Source organism: Schistocerca serialis, chromosome 7, assembly GCF_023864345.2.
Source record: "Schistocerca serialis cubense isolate TAMUIC-IGC-003099 chromosome 7, iqSchSeri2.2, whole genome shotgun sequence".
Taxonomy (NCBI): Eukaryota; Metazoa; Arthropoda; class Insecta; order Orthoptera; family Acrididae; genus Schistocerca; species Schistocerca serialis.
In genome coordinates this window covers 358,000,457-358,023,264 of record NC_064644.1, presented here as the reverse complement: position 1 = coordinate 358,023,264, position 22,808 = coordinate 358,000,457, and the positions used below count along the sequence as shown (strand labels likewise).

Here is a 22,808-nt window from a genome sequence, read left to right as displayed (position 1 = left end):
CAGTTCCTATCCTTTATGAAAGCTGCCCAACATCGCCCATACAACATATTTTTTTGTATTATTGTGCTTCGAAAGATAGCTTCACTTTGTCTTCGTGGTCTCCAAATTTGATGTTAAGTTTGCTACTGATCTCACTTCTGCTACTACCTTATTGCTTGTGTCTTTCTTCGATTTACGCTCAGTCCATAGTGCGCCCTCGTTAGACTATTCCTTGCAATCAACTGTCCTGTACTTCTTCTTCACTTTCACTGAGGATAGCAATGGCATCAGCGACTCTTATCATTGATATCCTTTCTTTTATTTTAATCCCACTCCTGATCCCTTTATTTCTATTTTCTTCGATGTATAGATTGAACAGTAGGGGCGAGAGACTACATCTCCCTCTTCACCCTTTCAAATCCGAGAATTTCGTTCTTCATCTTCCATTCTTACTGTTCCCTCTTTTTTTCTTGTGTGTTCTGTATGTTATCCGTCTTTTCCTATAACCTCTAACTGTTTTCTTGCGTATTCCGTTCATTTACATCATTTAGCATTGTCGAACGATTTTTCTGAGTTGACGAATCATATGAACACGAATCATATGAACATGTCTTGATTTTCCTAAAGTCTTCCATTATGAAGTGCAAAGACAGAACGCCTCCCTAGTGCCTTTACTTTTCCTGAAGCCAGACTTATTGCCATCTAACAGATCCTCAAATACGTTTTTCATTCTTCTGTATATTACTTTTGTCAGCAGCTTGGAACCCTGAGCTGTTAAGCTGACTGTGCGATAGGTCGGACACTCCTCTCTTCTTTTTATCATCATAGCTGAGTGTGTGTTATTTTCTTTCTAAGTCTGACGGCATGTTTCCAGACTTACAGAATCAGCAAACCAACTTTAACAGTCGTTTGGTTGCCTCTTCTCTCAGTAATTTTGGAAATTCCGAAGGAATATTGTCTACGCCTTCCACCTTAGTGATCGTAAGTGTTTCACAGCTCTGTTAAGCTCTAGTACTGGATCCATTTCGTCTTTTACATCGACCCTCATTTGTCGTTCAGTCATATCATTAGACGGTTCCGTCCCTCGTAGAAACCTTCTTTCCTCCTATACAATCTCTTCTCCGTATTTAACCCTTTCAGACCTGATTTTCTTCTAGAGGAAGGAGACTTTTTCTTTATGTGGTAATGCTCTTAGGTGATTTTTTAATGATTTTGAAAGCAAGATTTATACAAAAATTTGTACCCGTTTTCAAAACATGCTTTGTACACTTGGGTTCATTTTATGGACTGAAATAATTAATTACAAAAAATTTTCTGTTGTAAAAAGTAGTAACATGGTCATTCAATAATCACGAAAAATAACAATAACAGTATTCTATTATACAGTAGAATGTAGCACACGAACCACATCTGTGTATAGTGATAGTCACAAGCTACCGCGCACTGCTGCACTGACTTGCTGATATTTTCATAGTGATGTCCAACAGTTGGCAGCACTGGCACATGATAAAAAGACTGACCATTCATAAATGTGTAACTAGGGTTTTCATTGGCAAATGATACTTTTGTTGCAGCGAAGACAAAGTAAAAAGTTTAATGTATACAGTTGTAGCTGGGGAGTCTGAAAGGGTTAAGAATGGATTACGTATCGCACTCGCAATGTTGACGCTTTTTGTATCAATTTCAAGAAAGGTTCTTTCTTTTTCGATTTTTTCTCATTACCCCTTCTCGCATTTGATCCCCTGCACTTCATATCTATTTCATTCCTAGGTGTCTTTTATTGCTTTATTCTTGTCTTTTCCTGAACATTTTTGTATTTCCTTCTTCTGTCGATCGATTGATTTCTGGCACCAAAGGTTTCTTCGCAGTTATATTTGCATCTTTCGTCGATCAATTGATTTCTGGGAGCAAAGGCTTATACGCAGCTTCCTTTCTTGCACATGTATTTGATATATTTGTATGTTCAACTTCTGTGATTGCCCTTTCTAGAGATGTCCATTCCTCTTCTATTGAACTGCCTGTTGTGGAATTCACTACCGCAGTACCTACAGTCAAAAAGAACTTCATACGCTCCTTCTCGTTGCGCACTACTTCAGTATCTCACTTCACTTAAACTTCAGTAAGGCATTTGCCTTAAACCAGTTCTGCTCCTCATCATTACTAAATTGTGGCGCGAGTCATTATCCGCTCCTTTGTACACCTCAAAATCCAATATCTAGTTCCAGAAGTTCTGTCTGAGATGTTGTAGTTGCGTTGCAATCGTCCCGTGTCTCCAGGCTTTCCCCTTCTTCCCGTATTTCTGAACAGTGTATGTACATATATCACTGGTGCTCTGTCACCTGCAAGATTTTAGCAGTAACATACACGGAGTTGCTAGCTCCCCGCTATATTTTTCATTTGTGTGTTCTGTGTGTCTGCAGGTGACCATGTATCACTACGACCTGCCGCAGTACCTGCAGGACATCGGAGGCTGGCCTAACCCAGTTCTGGCGGACTATTTCCGGGAGTACGCTCGCTTCCTCTTTGATACGTATGGAGACAGGGTAAGTCCTTCGGAAGAACAGTACCTTGGTGGAGTCGGTTACAATCTTGGAAAACAGTGATTCTGTGCAGATAATGTTTATCAGGTGCCGTGTCTTCTTAGGCTCTTCCTGTGTCACATTGCAAAATCATCCTAAGTAGGGACTCATGCAGCTCCACTTGCAGGTGAAACTGTTGAAAATACACGACGGGTACTGGTACAGGTACCCTGGATCACATTACCAACGTGTGATCTACTGCTCAAGTGCTGAGTTATCTCAAGTACAAACCTCTAGAGCAAGTGATGACTTACTCTTGCGAAATTATATCAATAAACCAATTGTGATAAGGCGCTAATGGAAATATGATCTGAGCTGGTTGCGACACTAACATCAACGTGATATAACAAACATTAGAGCACATTCAAAGTATAGGTTTTCTAATGCTTTATTTGATGATTTTTAAGAGAACCTTTTTTTCCGCTAACTTATACATTTGTTTTGATTCTGATAAAGGGAGGTCTGCATCTGCCTTCACAAGAATCCAAGTAAATGTTTGCGGCAGTGCCGCGCAGGGTAGCCGCGTGCTCTCGGGCGTCTTTCCACAGTTCGCGCAGCTAGCCCTCGTCAGAGGTTCGAGTCCTCCCTCGGGCGTTGTCCTTAGCGTAAGTTAAAGTTAGAGCAAGTAGTGTGTAAGACTAGCAACCGATGACCTCAGCACATAGAACTTACCACAAATTTACAAAAAATTTTTGAGGCAGCGCAACGAATGCTTTTTGACTTGAACGAGTTCCACCCCTTCTGGACACAGAATAATCGTATAAGAACGGGTGTGAGCATGATGCTTACACTCTCGACCCATTATAGTAAAACTCAGGACGTTCTTACCAAGTACCACTTAGCACACACTTTCAGTAATCTGTGAAGTGTAGTAAATTTCAAGAGGAAGTTTCCACGTTTCAATGATATATTCTGGAGATAAATCAGCTGTTCGTTCGTGAGTGAATAGCTTTATTTATGTTCCGGTATCTATTCCATCCGATTAATTTCACGTTTCAATAGGCTCAGTTACTGCCTGCCATAAGTGAATCTGCAACTGTGAGAAATATGTAGGCTCAAGAAACCGTATGTTCAAAAATTAAATTCTGTGCGGCTTAATAACGGATACTGGATTTTGCATCATACTACCATCGACTCCAAAAATTGTTTTTACGTTCTCCTTTTGTAAATATCTTCTGACAAGGTGACGTATGAATTTATGAAAACTTGTCTCATCTATTTTGTGTGCTAAGCAAGAACAAAGGAACCTTCCTAAAACAGGAAACATTACACAAGTAATGTGACATGAACTTAGGAACAGAAAGAAAAAAAAATACTTTTATGGACCCCTTTGCGTACAACATGCGTACAAAAACTTCTTTGCTCATAAATGACGTCAGCGCAGTAACTACGTTGCCAGCTTGAACTATTTTTTGTTTTATTTATTTAATAGCAGAGCAACCTGACGTTGCCCAGGTGTTTGTTACAGCTGTGCACCCACGCCCGTACCAGGCAGCGTCTGCCCTTGTGCTTAATGTTTATGACTTCATATCTCCTGAGGTATGTGTCGTACAATGATACAGTTTTGTAGGTACATCCAACGGCATATGTGGATACTGTCTGCAAAATGTGTTGCGAATGGAGGTAGTAGCAAAATGAAGTAATAAATTTAAACGATCTGCGCGGTGCGGCAGTTTTAGACGCTCTCATTGTTTATGAGGTCATATTTCCTGATCTATGGCGCGCAATGATATAATTTTGCACTTACATACCGTCTTTAAAATACGTCGCGAATATAACTGGCAGTAAAAAGGTAATGCGGAGCTTTTACTGCATGGTTAGTTGCAAAGGAGTAAGCGATAAACACTTTTTTTCTTTTATCGTATTGTAGGGATTACCAGAGCCAAAAAATTTCGTCAGGGTTTGAAATTATGTGTGAAGTTTGTTGCACGCCGCTAAGTGCTCTCAAATACTAGATGGATCAAGTCTGGTAATTCAAGCGTCGCGGACTACGCGTTTCACCCCCCACCCCTTTCGATAGGTAGGTTTTTCTTGCCCCCCCTCCCCCCCCCCCCCCACAGCGATTGTTGACTACCAGTAAGGTATATGTGTACCAAATCTAGTTGAAATCGTTCCAGTGGTTTAGAAGGAGACGTAGAACTCACTCACTGACTCACACATTCATTTTTTAATTAAATGTATGGATTTGGCCCTCCCCCCTCCCCCCCCCACCCACCCAACACACACACATCCATTTTTTATAATATATATGGATTTGGTTCAAATGGTTCAAATGGCTCTGAGCACTATGGGACGTAACTGCTGTGGTCATCAGTCCCCTAGAACTTAGAACTACTTAAACCTACCTAACGCATCCATGCCCGAGGCAAGATTCGAACCTGCGACCGTAGCGGTCGCGCGGTTCCAGACTGTAGCGCCTAGAACCGCCCGGCCACTCCGGCCGGCATGTATGGATTTGGCCTTCACAGTTTGAACTAACAATTGTAAACGAAATGTGTGTGAAATCTTATGGGACTTAACTGCTAAAGTCATCGGTCCCTAAGCTTACACACTACTTAACCTTATCCTAAGGACAAACACACACACCCATGCCCGAGGGAGGACTCGAAGCTCCGCCGTGACCAGCCGCACAGTCCATGGCTGCAGCGCCTACACCGCTCGGCTAACCCCACGCCGCATAGTTGTAGACGACAGAAGTACATTCGACCAGCAAATTGTGAGCAGGCGATGTTTGGCAGCGGACGTGCTACCGAATTGTGTCAGCGTTGTTGTGTCACAAATCGCAATAGAGCTACATCTCTAAATGAAATGTTCAAGATATTCTCCATGTTCTGAAGAAAAGTGTGTGCAGATTTTGTCCCGCACGCCTTGATCCCAGAACAAATACAACAAAGCGTTGACGCCTGCCGCAACTTGACAGAACTGATAAATGCGGCGAATTCTGTACTGCAAACAATCATCACGGGTGAGGAGACGTGGTGTTATCAACCAATCAAGTCTGGTGTTAGCGGTACAGCCTACCATAAAACGACAAACTGCAGAACTTCACACGAAGGGTTAACGGTTTGACGATATAAGCGACATTCAAACCACTGTGAAGCACGAGTTGAACAACATCCCAAAGATGGCACTTTTCCGGCGGTTTCGCAGGGTTGTATGAACGTTCTGAGCGGCTATGAACAACATACTAAAAATTCTGACCGGTGGGGCGTGAGCGTCGGGATTGGGAGGACATTGAAAGGTCCCTCTTTTATGCTTTTCTTGAATAATTCAAAAACCGCGACTTCTAGGGAAAAATGTTTCCCACCACAAAATTTAACTATATTACATTTCCTACAAAAAAAACATCTTATTCATTGTTCATATTTCAATGGTATAAAATTAATGTTTAATTTTAAGTGAACTGGACCAAGAACAAATACTGAATGTGTACCCCATCTAACATGGAAAACTGCCCATCGCGCCATCGCGTCCCCCCCCCCCCCCCCCCTCGCAGACTTTGTGATAAAATGACGCAGTGGATCGGCTGTCAAAAATTGAGGACAGATTAAGCATGAAAACAGGAAGAAGGGGTCCTGAACTGAGAAAAAGGTTGCAAAACTGTTACGGTGAACGGCCCAAGATGAAAATGTGCGCCGTCCTGTGTGGCCGTGCGGTTCTAGGCGCTTCAGTCTGGAGCCACGTGACCGCTACGGTCGCAGGTTCGAATCCTGCCTCGGGCATGGATGCGTGTGATGTCCTTAGGTTAGTTAGATTTAAGTAGTTCTAAGTTCTAGGGGACTGATGGCCACAGATGTTAAGTCCCATAGTGCTCAGAGCCATTTGAACCATTTTGAAAATGTGCAACATCGAGAGAATTTCAGTAGTCACGGCGTCGTGGTTGTAGTGTTGGACTCTGAAGTGGGAGATCCGTGTTCAAATCTTCTCGTTCCTCATTTTTTTAACAATATTATGATCTATCCGTCCGGTCATTGACGTGTCTGTTCGCTGTATTCAGATTTGTGTCTGTGTCGTGGTGTAACGCCCGTTTGCAACAGCGAGGTGTAAGGTAGGGACTTACACACGTACGTATACCGTTCTGCCCAAGTACCTCGTGTTATGCCTCTTGCGTTCCGTTTTGGAAGTTATGTCTCTTCAGTTCCGTTGTTGTAGTTCACACCAGTTTATTTGTTGTTTTGATTTCTGTCATATGTCTATGCGGTATGTCACTGCTCTCACTATTCATCACATTTACTAACGACGGTAACATAACCTTACACATGGCTCATATTCTACAACCAGCGTGTATTATGACAAGTGGCAAGACTACGACGACGTGGTTCTTGCGATTCCCTCGATGTTGCACATCTTGAGCTTGGACTGTTCAATGTTTCTATTTTGCTTCCTTTTCACAGTTTAGTACACCTTCTTGCTGTTTTCATTTTTGATGAGTGCTCAGTTTTTGACGGGCTATTTACTAGGCCATTTCCCACCTACTCTGAGGGGGGTGCAATGGGGAGTTTCCCTTGTTAGTGTAATTGAGCCGTATGAAGGTATAAACTGTGTTGTGGAAATATAATAGGATGACGGTGGAGAATGGAGCGTGGTTGCGTCAGGGAAAGCAGGTCACCAGATTGTGGTCATGCACTTTCCTCCTTCATAGGTGTGAAAAACTGAAGAGCGAGCAAGCAATTCCCCATTCTCTGTACCGCACTACGTCACAAGTAGCAGCTACAGGGTGTTTCACAAATATACTTCAACGCAGTGCACAGATACCACCAGAGATGATTATTTTCCACGAAGTGAAATACAGAAACGAGTTACCGATTACACTAACGCGAACACGCATGTGGGCAGAAGCTACGTAAATATCTGCGCATTGTACTACAATGCCAGAGGGGAAACTGATTCCTTGTCATCCTGCAAGCCAGTTGTAGCGTTCTTCTGAGAAAGGTGACTTTCCCGACCACAAATATAGCTCGCTTTTCAGTTTACACAGGGACTATACCTGTCTACAGTCCTCCTATGTGAGTGGAGGAAACTTTAATGAGCTTGCGTTTTTTATAACGTTGTCAGTTTGGGTTCATTAAGTGAGCAGTCGTTTGAAGTTAAGTGAGTTTTTATATAAAATACGCTTCTGCAAACAACAGCTGAGAAGTGTTTAATTTGGAAGCGTGATGTCATTTAGTTTCCTATGTAGTGCTGGTGGGAAAGAGATTGGATTGGTAACTATGCCCCCTCGCTGCTGTCTATCGTTGACAGCTTATTGTAATGCTGTATAACTATGTTCTAGTCAATTGGTGGGGAATTAATGAATGATCAGAAAATATCTTCACTTCTCCCATAAAATTAATTGAGTTGCTGGTAGACTGCACAAATCTCTTCCGTTCAAGAACAGCAGGCACTTGTGAAGTGGGTTTTACTGAGCGGAGTCACATCCACAGTATATCTTGCAAGGTAATCAGTAAGACCCAAGTAACCAAGTGGTAAGGAAGGCTGATTCGCTTCTGAACGCGTCTCCCTTTCCAGCGGAAGTTGGGCGAAGATTGAAACCAAGTAGTGCGGTTCCTCCGAGGCTTCCAAAAAATCTTGAGAGAGGTCTTTCTATGTGTCCAATAGTGAGTAACATTGGCTGTCCCAACAAATACTGCCCAAACACTTGGAGTCCTTTTTTAATATCTCTTGTGCGAAAATGTGCTCATCACATTCACAGCTCTGTGGGCTTCATTCCCAAGGTAAAATCACTGAAGCTAAACAGTTGTGATATATTAGTCAGCTTCGATGTGGTGTCTTTATTCACAAAGGTTCCGCTTTCATATTCGTTGTCACTTATTGGCAGAAGTTGTGATAAAGAGATTTCAGCTTAGTTCAGATATGTTATGACTTCGACACACTTGCCGTCCTTGGTGACCAATTTCTTTATGGAGGACTTAGAGGAAAACGCCCTTGAATCTGCTATGTTAAAGCCCACAGTGTTTTAGAGGTATGTTGACAACACATTTGTACTGCACTCCTGGTGAATACACACTCCTGGAAATGGAAAAAAAAACACATTGACACCGGTGTGTCACACCCACCATACTTGCTCCGGACACTGCGAGAGGGCTGTACAAGCAATGATCACACGCACGGCACAGCGGACACACCAGGAACCGCGGTGTTGGCCGTCGAATGGCGCTAGCTGCGCAGCATTTGTGCACCGCCGCCGTCAGTGTCAGCCAGTTTACCGTGGCATACGGAGCTCCATCGCAGTCTTTAACACTGGTAGCATGCCGCGACAGCGTGGACGTGAACCGTATGTGCAGCTGACGGACTTTGAGCGAGGGCGTATAGTGGGCATGCGGGAGGCCGGGTGGACGTACCGCCGAATTGCTCAAGACGTGGGGCGTGAGGTCTCCACAGTACATCGATGTTGTCGCCAGTGGTCGGCGGAAGGTGCACGTGCCCGTCGACCTGGGACCGGACCGCAGCGACGCACGGATGCACGCCAAGACCGTAGGATCCTACGCAGTGCCGTAGGGGACCGCACCGCCACTTCCCAGCAAATTAGGGACACTGTTGCTCCTGGGGTATCGGCGAGGACCATTCGCAACCGTCTCCATGAAGCTGGGCTACGGTCCCGCACACCGTTAGGCCGTCTTCCGCTCACGCCCCAACATCGTGCAGCCCGCCTCCAGTGGTGTCGCGACAGGGGTGAATGGAGGGACGAATGGAGACGTGTCGTCTTCAGCGATGAGAGTCGCTTCTGCCTTGGTGCCAATGATGGTCGTATGCGTGTTTGGCGCCGTGCAGGTGAGCGCCACAATCAGGACTGCATACGACCGAGGCACACAGGGCCAACACCCGGCATCATGGTGTGGGGAGCGATCTCCTACACTGGCCGTACACCACTGGTGATCGTCGAGGGGACACTGAATAGTGCACGGTACATCCAAACCGTCATCGAACCCATCGTTCTACCATTCCTAGACCGGCAAGGGAACTTGCTGTTCCAACAGGACAATGCACGTCCGCATGTATCCCGTGCCACCCAACGTGCTCTAGAAGGTGTAAGTCAACTACCCTGGCCAGCAAGATCTCCGGATCTGTCCCCCATTGAGCATGTTTGGGACTGGATGAAGCGTCGTCTCACGCGGTCTGCACGTCCAGCACGAACGCTGGTCCAACTGAGGCGCCAGGTGGAAATGGCATGGCAAGCCGTTCCACAGGACTACATCCAGCATCTCTACGATCGTCTCCATGGGAGAATAGCAGCCTGCATTGCTGCGAAAGGTGGATATACACTGTACTAGTGCCGACATTGTGCATGCTCTGTTGCGTGTGTCTATGTGCCTGTGGTTCTGTCAGTGTGATCATGTGATGTATCTGACCCCAGGAATGTGTCAATAAAGTTTCCCCTTCCTGGGACAATGAATTCACGGTGTTCTTATTTCAATTTCCAGGAGTGTAAATTACAAGACTTTTACACCATCTGAATATCATCCATGGGCACATCCCGTTCACAATGGAAACTGGAAAGGAGAGAAGCCTTCCATTTTTGGATTTTTTTGGGCATGCATGATATCGGAAACCGATGCATACAGACTTATATTTACGTACAAACCGCTGTTACAACCCATCGCAGACAATGAGAGTTCATAGAACTTCGGTTCACAGAGCACGCATCATTGCTGAGAGCAATCTGCAGGACGAGTTAAAGAGAGTTTTTGAAGTCAACGGGTATTCGTCACAGCAGATACGCAAGGCGCTGCGAATGAAATCAAAAGTGGCCATGAGAAATGCAGAAGATTACACAGAAAGATTTAACTCCATGGCTTTCCTGCCTTTTGTGGAAAGGCTTTCGTCAAAAAAAGGACGGATCCTCCGCAACCACAAAGTCATTTTTCATCCTCCACCGAAGACAATAGTACTCTTGGAATCAGTTAAAGATGATTTCATGCCCTGGATGGCCGGGGTTTACAAGATCCCCTGCTAACGTGGCCAGTCATGTATCGGACAGACGATTCACGCACTCAATGGATGATGTACGGAACATGGCAATTGCACCCGCCTTTTACAGCCAAATAAATCGGCTGTTGCAGAGAACTGTATTGATACTCATCACTCAATGTTGTGCGAAAACGTGGAAAGTTTAGCGTCTGCTTCATCTTTCTGGGATTCTGTGCTGAAAGATGCAACTGAAATTTGCGTGGCGATGAATTTAATAAGTAGAGATAGAGGCTTCAGCATGGATAAGTCATGGAATCTGGCGTTTTTGTGTAATAAACTTACAAAGACATCGCGAAAATGTAGATCACAGTGCTACATCGATATCCCAGCGGTGGTCAACTGCGCAACCATAGATATAATTCATGCACATTTTACTTCTTTGCCGCTGATAAACATCTCTGGTGCCTGTGTTCCTGTGGTCGTATGCGCAGTGGCGCCGTCGGTGAGTATAAAAGAACGGAGCGAGTGTTGCAGCGCCGTTCTTTCGGCTCAGTCTGAAGGCGGCTGAACGATATTCAGAAGAAGAGGAAGGAGAAGAAGAAGCTGTATTTAAGCGGTTGCACACCAGAAAGTTAATGGAGCACCAATCTACTTGTTACAGCATCAGTAATGTTTTGTCATTTATACGTATCTTTTTCTGAATAAGTTGGTCATGCTATGGAAGGATAGACGGTCGGAGGGGGAGGGGTGGTGGTGGTGTAGGACAATATTATATTTTAATTTTTGAGCTACGGGCTAGAGCAGGTAATTGACAATTGGTGCTAAAGTGCACTAATGCATTTCATTGTTCATTCCCGTTTTCAAAGTGTCAGTCAGTGTGGGAAACACGGGAGAAAAGAGAAACCAAATTTGATTTATGGAGTGAACATTGTAAAATGGCAGAAGAAAAGAATAACTTGGCAAACTAGAACAGAAACGGACCTACCATCACAGCAGCTGGGATATTCTCTGAAAGATCATCATCTAGATCATAAACAACACCCATCAGAAGTATGGAATCATATCAGAGATACTAACTATCTAGGACTACAGAAATATACGCCATTTTTATAATTTCGACATTTAACGTTGATATTTAGTTGTTGTTGAGGGAAATCGGAAGCAATATCGATGATTCACCGTCCACGTCTCTAATCGCAACACGGTATTTCCGCGCGGCTGCAGCGTACTTATATGCGGCACTAAGAGAAGATAAGTTCATTAGTTGATTAGTTCTCAGAATGAATTATGGCATAAATTCTTCTCGGGGTCATCGCTGTTTCCTAATTATGTCTCTCGTAGCAATGTATTCGAGAAATAAGGAAAATGCGTTTTTCTGTGGGCGTTGTGTAAGCAATACAAAGTGCGCGATGCGAAAAGACAGAGAATTAACGTGCTTTTGATGGGAGCCGATATGGCCTGGCCTGATTATGCGAGTTCCTTGACATGTTTGTTGAGAAATTCCTGGTATTGACATCTTGTGAAAGCGCTCCCCGTGATTTGATTTGCGTCTCTGTCACCGTGATCGATAACTGACTGATAACGTGTCACTGATAGCGGCATTGTGCTGCAGCTTTCCACATCTGTTCGTTCTGCTGCTGTCATCCTCTATTTGGGGCACCCGTCAGCAGACATATCCTTTTATGGACAATTCGCAGAAGCAGGGCGGAAGTGCTTTCTTTGACAAAGGTATTAGCTGAATAGCAGGCATTGCCAGTGGTATGCATATATTCGTCTTCTATTAGTCCATCTTTTCCTTCCCTCTCTCTCCATCTCCTCCTACCCATCATCCATCTGCTCCTCCTCCCCCCACCCTCCTCTGTCCATCCCTTCATCTCCCTATCTTTGTCTATCTCCTTCTCCCTCTCTCTGTCCGTCACCTCTCCCCTTTCTCTCCATCTCTTCCTCCCCCCTCTCCCTTTTCATCTCTTACTCTTTTCAACCCCTCTTCCCTTTTTCTGTCGATTCCCTCCTGCCACTCTTTCTGTTCATTTCCTCCTCCCTCATCTGTCTGCCTACATCTTCCTCCCCCTGAATCTCCTCCTCTTTTCTTTTTCTGTCCATCTCCTGCTCTCCCCTCTCTCTGTCTATTAGCTCTCCCTTTTTCTCTGTTTATCTCCTCTACCCCATAACTGTGCCCATCTCCTGCTTCCCCCTCTCTGTCTGTCCCTCTCCTTCTTTCTCCACGTTATCACTCTCACCCCAATAACAGGCTGGCTCTTACCCCTCCATCAAGCGGACCACAATCCTATATTGCTGTTTTTGTACGCATACACGGACCAATGGAAGAGTTTCAAGACCAAATTATTGTCCACAGTATTTCCTTCTACATCGTAACAAATATATGTACCAAATTTGGTTGGAATCGTTCTGGGGGTTTGGGATGAGCTTTTCACCCGCGGCTTTACTTGCATAAGCATATGTCAAATAAATTTCACATAGAGAATGAAATTTTCACTCTACAGCGGAGCGTGCGCTGATATGAAACTTCCTGGCAGATTAAAACTGTGTGTTGGACCGAGACTCGAGCTCGGGACCTTTGCTTTTGCCTTGCCCGCGAAAGGCAAAGGTCCCGAGTTCGAGTCTCGGTCCGACACACAGTTTTAATCTGCCAGGAAGTTTCAAATTTCACATATATTTAACACATTTCGCATGTGTATGTACACACATTGCACGTGTAACTATAGCGAATTTCTCCTTGCAATTTCATGACGTCGTATCTCCTTAACTATATGTCATACAATGATTTAATGGTACATTCAATGGTATTTGTGAATACTGTCTCCAAAACCGAGCGAGGTGGCACGGTGGCTAGCACACTGGACTCGCATTCGGGAGGACGGCGGTTCAAACCCGCGTCCGGCCATCCTGATTTAGGTTTTCCGTGATTTCCCTAAATCGCTCCAGGCACATGCGGGGATGGTTCCTTTGAAAGGGCACGGCCGACTTCCTTCCCCGTTCTTCCCTAATCTGATGAGACCGATGACCTCACTGTCTGATCTCCTGCCCCAAACCACCCCTAACTGTCTCCAAAGCCCGCCCGGCTAGCCGCGCGGTCTAATGCGCTGCTTTCCAAGTGGGAAGGCGTGCCGGTCCCCGGCATGAATCCTCCCGGCGGATTAGTGGCGAGATCCGGTGTTCCGGCCGGCTTGTGGATGGTTTTTAAGGCGGTTTTCCATCTGAATCGGCGAATGCGGGTGGTTCCGCTTATTCCCCCAGCTACACTATATCGACGATTGCTGCGCAAACACTGTCTCCATGTAAGCGTACACCATACCACGCAAACAATGGGGTTACACTCGTCTGGTATGAGACGTTCCTGGGGTGGGGTGGGGGGGGGGGGGGTCCACTGGGGGCCGAACCACCACAAACTCTGGGTTCGGTGTGGGGCGGCGGTGGGGTGGGTGGACTGCTGTAGCCTGTTCTGTACCACTGAGGGCTACCACGGGTCGAAGCCTCTCCGTTGTTTCTAGGTCCCTGGTTCAATATACAATACACTGTCTCCAAAATGTGTGGCGAATACCGTTAGTGGTAAAGAAGTTATAAATTGAAACATTATGCTTCATGCGGCAGTTTTATTTGTGGAGGTTGTCAGCGAGAAAAAGTTTCGTGAAGGTTTGAAATTACGTGTAACGTTTGTTGCAAGTCAGTACGAGCTCTCATTCCCAAATATTGTGTGAGTGAAGTAAGGGTATTCACGTTTCGTGGGTTATGTTACTACTTCACCCTCATCGCCACCCCTTTGATAGGCGGGTGGTTCTTACCGCCACAGAGATTCGTCCCAGACAGTAAGTCATGCATGTACCAAGTTTCGTTGTAATCGGTCCAGTGATTTAGAAGGAGAACATATATACATACACGTGTATGTAAAGCCATTTTTGCAATACGTGGGGATCCGGACATTTATTAGCGGACATCAATACAGGGTTGTCAAGCTGTTATGGCAACTCCACATTCGAAGTCACTGAAGCTTTCGTGACCGACACACTCTGCCGTTACTGGTTCTCTACTAAAAACACAATACTCCTCGCCTCCTTTTGTACTGGCGGGTCCTTGTCTCGCGACATCCAGTGGTCAACTTTCCATTACATAAGAGTGTTCCCATACTTTTGACCGTGTTGCTCGTAAAAGTAAGTTGTGGTTATTTAGAAAACAATGCAACCGGCGAAGAAGAAAAATTGTCGAAATCAGGCAAGTACGCAATGTACAATTATCCTCCAATAACCTTTGGCTACGAGGCTACGAAAAACGAACTTATTTAAATGTTCGGCATAGAATTTTATGTTCTGGGATTTCAGGCAGGCTAGAACTGAAACTTTCAACACAAATGTTTTCAATACATACAGGCAAGGCCTCCGGTCCAAATTGTATACCAATGTTCCTTTTAGAATATGATGATACAACAGCTGAAAACTTAGCAGTCATATTACAACCGCTCGCTCGTCGAAAGATCCGTGATTAAAGGCTGGAAAGTTGCACAAGTCACACCAGTACCCAAGAACGGAAATAGGAATAATCCACCGAATTACAGACGCATATCGCTAATTTCCATTTGCAGTAGGATTTTGAAATATACGCTGTGTTCGAACATTATGAGTTATCTCGAGGAAAACGATTTATTGACAAACGGCCAACAAGTACTCAGGAAATATCGTTCTTGTGAAACATAATAAACTGTTTATCCCCAGGAACAAATGAGTGCTATCGATAGCGGATGTCAAATTGTTTCCATACTTTAAGATATCCATAAAACAGAAGTGATATCTGGCGTTTCCCAAGGAAGTGTTACAGGCCCTCTGCTGTTCCTGATCTGCATAAACGATTTAAGTGACAATCTGAGCAGACCTCCAGCAACAACATTATTTCATAAATTCCTTGTACATTCACTGGATGTCCCAGTCCAAATCACCGACATCTCTTATGCATAGAACTTAGTGCGTCTGTTTTACCTCGACACAAACTACGTTCTACATAGTGATTTGAGAGACAATAGAGTCAGCGACAACACTACCGCACTTCGTGGATCTCCAGTCAGGAATATATGAGAGTTGCGACTGCCACAACACAAGTGGAACACAGTGTGGCAAAACCCAGCCTTCGAAGGTTCTATCTGGCAGCGTGCGCGCAACGCAGTACAAGGTCGTCAATCGCACTATTCAAACAAACTCTTAACTCTGTTCACGCTCCGATCAAGTGGCTGCGAGATGTTTGCAGAAGAGAACACAATCGAAAATCGCTTTGTGTGTCACAAATTTCGAATTATCTGGGACAGTGCAAGATACATGCTGTGATAGATAAACAGAGTCACTATGAATTACATCACGCTGTCATACCTCAGTGAAGGATAAAACACACAAATCCAAAGGCTGTAAATTCAACTCCATAATTAGGGATTTGAATTACGGATAATTTAATTTGGAACGATAACAGAGATAATTTTCTGGGAAAAGGAAACAAAAGACTGCGATTTATTAACGAAACACTAAAAAAAAAAAAAAAAAAACGGAACAGGTCTACTAAACAGACTACGTGCACCACGCTTGTCCGCCGTCTTCTCGGATATCGCTGTACTGTGTGGGTCCGCATCTGATAGGATTCAAGGAGGACATAGAAAAAGCTGAGGTAAGGACAGCTCATTACACATTATCGCGAAATAGTGGAGAAAGTGCCATAGGTATGATACACGAATTGTGGTGGCAATCATTAAAACGAAGGTGTCTTTCACTGTTGCAGGATCTTTTCTATCAGCAAATTTTTCCTCAGAGTGTGAAAATATTTCGTTGACGCCCACCTACATTGGGAAGAATGATCATTATATTAAAAGAAGAGAAATTAGAGATTGCACGAAAAGGTTTAAATGTTTGTTTTCCCTGCGCGCTGAGGGTGCTTCGATTGAACTGTACCAGATACATAATTGTAAATTGAAGAGTAATCATGTAGATGTAGAATCAGGAATTTTTTATGAGATATGTGTAGAGGGAAGGTTGAAGGTTAAAGTCCTGTCGAATTTGATGTCATCAGAGACAGAACACAAATAAAGGTAAGGAGGGAAATTGGCTTTTTGAAGGAAACATCCTGGAATACTCCCAAAACCGCACATGGCGGTCCGTAAGTTCCCAGCTAAGTCCATAACAAATTAAAAACCAACCGCCTATAGGATGAGACAGTATATTAAGTGGAACCATTTGAGACGAGTGTGCAACATGAATTTTCTGGCACTTCATATCCGTGGAGAAGCTTTCAGTGTTTCGGTCACAGCTTTAGAGGATCTCCTCAGACACGTCAGATTTTCAACCTTCCCGATGTATTTTCAATTTTTGAAGTATAATGATGAGAGTCGTGGGGAGTGATGTGGTTGGTGCAACGTCCAGGTGACAACGTAGGGTGTAAACAAGCTGAAGATACGAACTGAAGTTTGTGTTGGGGAGGGCACTCGACTTGAGTAGTTCGTGCAGCACTGTTAACCATAGTGCGGCGGTGGTGTAATGGTTAGCTTTTCTGCCTAGTAAGCAAAAAGTCCCGGCTGTGTCACAAATTCAAATTCATTTCTTCTGCTTCCATCATTATCGTAGTTAAGCGTTTCAGTGATTAATTGGCTATCCAGTGCTGTCAAATAAGCTGGTGTGTGCAAAAGGGGAAAGCATCACGAGAGATGAAGAGGTTCGTTCGATCTCGATATTGGATTGGTGCTAAAAAACGATTTAACAGTTCCTAGTACCCCTCATTTACAGCCCTTTATGGAATCACGAACAATACCAGAACGTCGTCACTGCTTTCTAAATACATGATCAACTTAAATTTTACCCTTGAGTTTTGAAACGAGAGCGTTCCTGCTACGCACTGGGAAATCTTGAACTTTTTATTAAAGATCGTTTCACCACTAGTTATAATCGCATCTATAAAATTCTCAAAACCTCCTTTTTAAGAATGTTTAGCGTTTCTTCTAACATACGAGGTAGCCTTCTGCGATTCTCTTTAATTTAGTAGACGACATACAGGTTAGATATTTCTCAAAATGGCTTTCAATATTTTCCAAAGTTCTGTCATCTAAGAAAAGGTCGTCAACCATCTTACTGCAGCAATATAAATATCACCAGAAATTTAAAAATATGCTTATACCATACCTCATTAGCCTTCTGTTCAATACAAGTATCTTAATAACCACCTTCAAACAGAACGGTAGAAACGCAGAACAACAAAGTATGTATGACGAAAACCACTCCCCGAGGGCTGCTGCCAGCTATTGAGTTGCTCCTGTATGTGTTCCGATATCATAGCAGCCAGGAATAGGCAGCAAAAGAAGATATAGCAAACCAGTACTTAAAACTAGCGCCAAAAGTTGCCAATAACGCGCCTATGTATTTTGTTTTAGTTCTGAAGTCCGGTGGGCGTCGATATTACGTACACGGGATAGACTCAGCACACTGCCATAACGCTGCATGCTCTTATAACGTAATCTTCTTCTTACTTCAAGTGCTGTGAGTTCTTCAGTAAGTAGGAATGATACGAGTACGTGTCTAGGACTTTTGACGTGCGGATGTAGTGTGGTCATGTGTCGCCTTATCACAATTTCATTCGAAGTTACATTAGCTGAGGACAGATAACGATTATACAGATAAGGCTAGCTACGATAAGTGGCGTGTGCTGCAACCGACAAAGCCTGGCGATAACAAACACGAGTGCGTACCCATAGCAACAGACCCTGATGTCACGCAAGAACGCAGTTCTCTGTAGAAATGAGGATTGCTAGCATCTTGGATACCGAAAAGTGCAACCACTAACACGACAGCCGAGAATGTGCATGAAGGAAATCATGCAGCCATACAAAATTGTATTTTTACTTTATGATTACTGTTTCAGTAAGAAGGTCGTAACGTACCATGATCTGTATGCTGATACTTGCACACGACGTGTAATAATTCAAGCGTGTGGGGCTGTAAAAGTAACGGCTACATTTTTTCCCCTGTAACATAGCTAATGCCAGTGTAGCTTTGGCGAGCGTCTATTAGCAGGCCTGCTTAAAACCGGAAAAAAAGTTCAAATGACACATTCAAGGGCACAGTTAGATCCACAAAGTGTTAGGACACGAATAGAATATTTTTGTGCAATGGCTACGTCAGTAATGACGTTCAGTAACGAAAGCAAAGAGTAAAGAATACTTTGTACAGGATACGTGTCTGCTATTAGTTAATGATCCATTCTGTTCTATTTAACAGCTCAGCTAAGTTATTTTTGGTGAGAAGCCTTGTGTCTTCTACAAACCTTAGCACGGGTATCTGCCCCCGCTAAGCTTTTATTGCGCTTCCAATAGTTTCTTCGAATGTGGTAATTACTTTATCAGATACAAGAGTTGGAAGGAAGTAGCAGTCAGCCGAAAAACCCGTTTCAGTTTCTTTTTTACGTAAACAGGTCGTTCTATACTCCAATCTGATTTTATGGGGTTAAACTGATTCTGTCTGGACTCTACGCCAATAGCAAAAAATGGTTCAAATGCCTCTGAGCACTATAGGACTTAACATCTGTGGTCATCAGTCCCCTAGAACTTAGAACTACTTAAACCTAACTAACCTAAGGACATCACACACATCCATGCCCGAGGCAGGATTCGAACCTGCGACCGTAGCGGTCGTGCGGTTCCAGACTGTAGCGCCTAGAACCGCTCGGCCACTCCAGCCGGCGCCAATAACATTTTTAGAAATTTCTGCCAGTAGTAAATTAAAATCTTAAGGGTTCTCTTAAGCGGTCTTATAGTGACACCTCATATGCTTCTTTGTGTATCAGAACTTCGTTATTTGTCTCCACCCATTGGCCGCTTACATTGGTGCTGATCGTTTACCTTCCAGAAGAAGAACAAGAAACTCAAGTTTTGTTCTTTCCATGAACGTTCCGGATTACAGTCAGAGTCATTTTACAAGTACTAACTACAACTCTGTGCACATTGCCGGACGTTGTGGCCGAGGCGCTTCAGTCTGGAACCGCGCGACCGCTACGGTCGCAGGTACGAATCCTGCCTCGGGCATGGATGTGTGTGATGTCCTTTGGTTGGTTAGGTTTAAGTAGTTCTAAGTTCTAGGGGACTGATGACCATAGATGTTAAGTCCCATAGTGCTCAGAGCCATTTGAACGAATCTGTGCACATGTACTGAAATACATGGACACAGAAAGGGTACTGCAGGTCTCCTTTTATTTACCGAGTTCACTACTTTTAATGCCAGCGCACATAGACAGCGAGTCAGGGATGTTGCAACGAAGTTAGAGCTGTGTTTATCTTGGACAGGACACTTGTACCAAGTACTCCACACCGGTGCTTCTCTTACACCTGCTTACAAAAGTCGGTTTCGTAAGCTGCAGCAATCGATCATCCAGTGCGGATGTCTGTGATTTTCATCGGATCACTACCAAGATAACCGCGATTAAGTCATAAGAAACGGAAGAGAAGACATCATTATCTGCTAACAGCTACTTCCTCGGAGATAGCACCTACATCCGCGGTCCCCACCGAAACTCCGAGACTTCGCCGACTTTCTACTTGCGGCATTAGTGTCTACGGCTTGACTGTCGAGTGTCGTTGCGACTTGCACTGACTTCGCTAGAGCTGGAACTGATCTCTAATCGTCGGTGTACGTACAATGCGCAAAAGAATTAAAGGATCGCTTTTTGAAACCCCGCAATTTGCGACGCAAAAGTTTGGAATGTGACTCAAAGGTGCCTGCGAGCGTCCTCTACGTATAACGGAGTGAAACGTGGCACCCTGCGCCGTCACCCTGGGCTCGGCGACGCTTCAAACAGGTAGGTGTCGACGCTTGCGAAAAAAAGGCCACAACTCATAAGTTCATGTGAGGTGTAAGGTAGGTTAATGATGTCACATTCGCACCAAATTTCAGCAAAACTATGCGCTACGCCATCAAGGACGTCTCACAAAATGGGAAGGTGCGCCGCGCGGGTTAGCCTCGCGGTCTTGGGCGCTTCGCCACGGTTCGCGCGGCTCCCCCAGTCGGAGGTTCGAGTCCTCCCTCGGGCAAGGGTGTGTGTGTTGTCCTCAGCGTAAGTTAGTTTAAGTTAGATTAAGTAGTGTGTAAGCCTAGGGACCGATGACTTCAGCAGTTTGGGCCCACAGGAACTTGACACACATCCTGGGAAGGTCGGCAACGCCCTCTCTTCCCCACATTTCACACCTCCTTTTGATACCTCTCATATGGAGGTTAGAATCGCAAATCGCAGTGTTGAAACATGCGCTTACCTAACGGGTGGGCGAGGAGACATTTCAGACAAACCGCTGCTCAGAGTGTAGCATGTAGGCCGTCAGTGGAATCACCTCTTCCTTTGCGGCTTTTTTTCCCACACATATCAAGCTCGAAAACGGTAGTTTGCAGTTTGATGAGCAACAGGTCGACACTCGTGACAACTTTTGACACTGCTGAGACCCCGCCAGAAAATTTAACCCTTCTCTAAGGACATCGTGGGGCTGTAACAGCACAGTGCATACTAAGTTTCTGCTCTCGTGTACAGGATGAAACCACTAGGAGCCGTTGAAAACCATTAGACGAAATCTGAATACGATCCGAAGCAGCAAAGGGTACTTATGCTTTTTAAAACCACATGCTTCCTGGCTTTGTGTGGCGTGATCCGGGAGGAGTGCGACAGTGACACATGGTTGAATAAAATGCCACAGGGTCCAACTACGACTCCCCAGTTGGGCAACATGCTTGGTGCCATCTGCATATCTTTGTTAAGCACTTAAAAATGTATTTGTACGGAGACAAACTGTGATGCTGGCAAACAGACATTTTTCAAGTGCTCAACCATGGCGGGCAGACGATGCAGCGGATGTTGCCCAGCTGGGGAATAGTAGAGGGACCTTTTGCCACGAGTTGCGTTCAGATTTCTAAAAGTACACACATAACATTTATTCAGTATTTAAGAATGACAGCAATCAGCGACTTTCAACGAACTTCACAAATAATTTCAAACCTTTTCGAAACTATTTTTCGTTAACCCCCTCAACCTCCACAAAAAATAATGATATTTTTTCGCTCACTGCATTTTCGCTGTTCATGCAGTTATTTATTTAATCGTATGATACAATATACATTTGATATAAGGCAAATGATTTTATACAATATATACTTATATATATATATATATATATATATATATATATATATATATATATATATATGATATTAGACAAGATTAAACCTTAAAGTTTATGTTTTTCAACCAGTTAATTAAGCTGGGTGTGAGAGTGAAGAAGTCATCGGGAATTCCAGGATATGAATGAAGTGGACAGCGTTGGACTAGATGTTCAGTTGTCTGCTCTTCTTGATTACATTCACACATTAGTGAACTGATCCAGCCCCATTTGTACCTGAAGTACCTACAACAATGACGTCCAGTCCTTAACCCTCTGAGGCGGCACCAAAGGTTCCTCGGTGGGTCAAAACCTTTTGGCTTCTTTGTGGGATCAAGGTGATGGGCTCTTGTTCCCAATGTTTTTGTTGACTTCATGCAGTAAAAATTCAACATCAGGAATGACGTTTTACTTTATTACTTTTTTTACTACAAACTGCGTTCGCAATTGTATTTTGTAGACAGTATCCACTGTAAGTAGGCTGGTTAGGTTTTTATGTTGGTAACGCCACATAGCGCTCTGTATGAAAATCACTGGCTGTGCTGTGTGCAGTCTCTGGCTGGTTGGCATTGTTGGAATGTTCGCTATTGTAGTGTTGGGCAGTTAGATGTGAACAGCGCGTAACGTTGCGCAATTGGAGGTGAGCCAGTGGTGGATGTGGGGAGAGAGATGGCGGAGTTTTGAGAGCAGATGATCTTGATAGAGACAGTAAATTTGTAATATTGGATATCAGGGACTGATATAGATATTATGACCTTTGAACACTATTAAGGTAAATACATTGTTTGTTCTCTATCAAAATCTTTCATTTGGTAACTATGCCGATCAGTAGTTAGTGCCTTCAGTAGTTAGAATCTTTTATTTAGATGGCAGTATTGGCGCTCGCTGTATTGCAGTAGTTTGAGTAACGAAGATTTTTGTGAGGTAAGTGATTCATGAAAGGTATAGGTTATTTTTAGTCAGGGCCATTCTTTTGTGAGGATTATTGAAAGTCAAATTGCGTTGCGCTAAAAATATTGTGTGTCAGTTTAGTGAATGAGTACGTTCAATTTTGCTCAGCTGTTTGAAAATCAAATAACGTAGAGGTTTTCCAGCACTGTCATTTATAAAATTTTTCTAAGGAGATATTTCACCAGAAACCACTGAACGCATCTGAAAAATTCTATCATCGT

At 44.0% G+C, this 22,808-nt stretch overlaps 1 protein-coding gene across 1 annotated transcript in view; it reads left to right on the top strand.

Moving 5' to 3' along the window:
• LOC126413089 (myrosinase 1-like) overlaps window positions 1-22,808 on the top strand; it is a 298,790-nt gene that overhangs the window by 120,905 nt on the left and 155,077 nt on the right. The window contains exon 4 of the mRNA XM_050082984.1: window positions 2,400-2,522. Coding sequence (XP_049938941.1) covers window positions 2,400-2,522 — 123 coding nt within the window. The remainder of the gene's footprint in view (window positions 1-2,399; window positions 2,523-22,808) is intronic.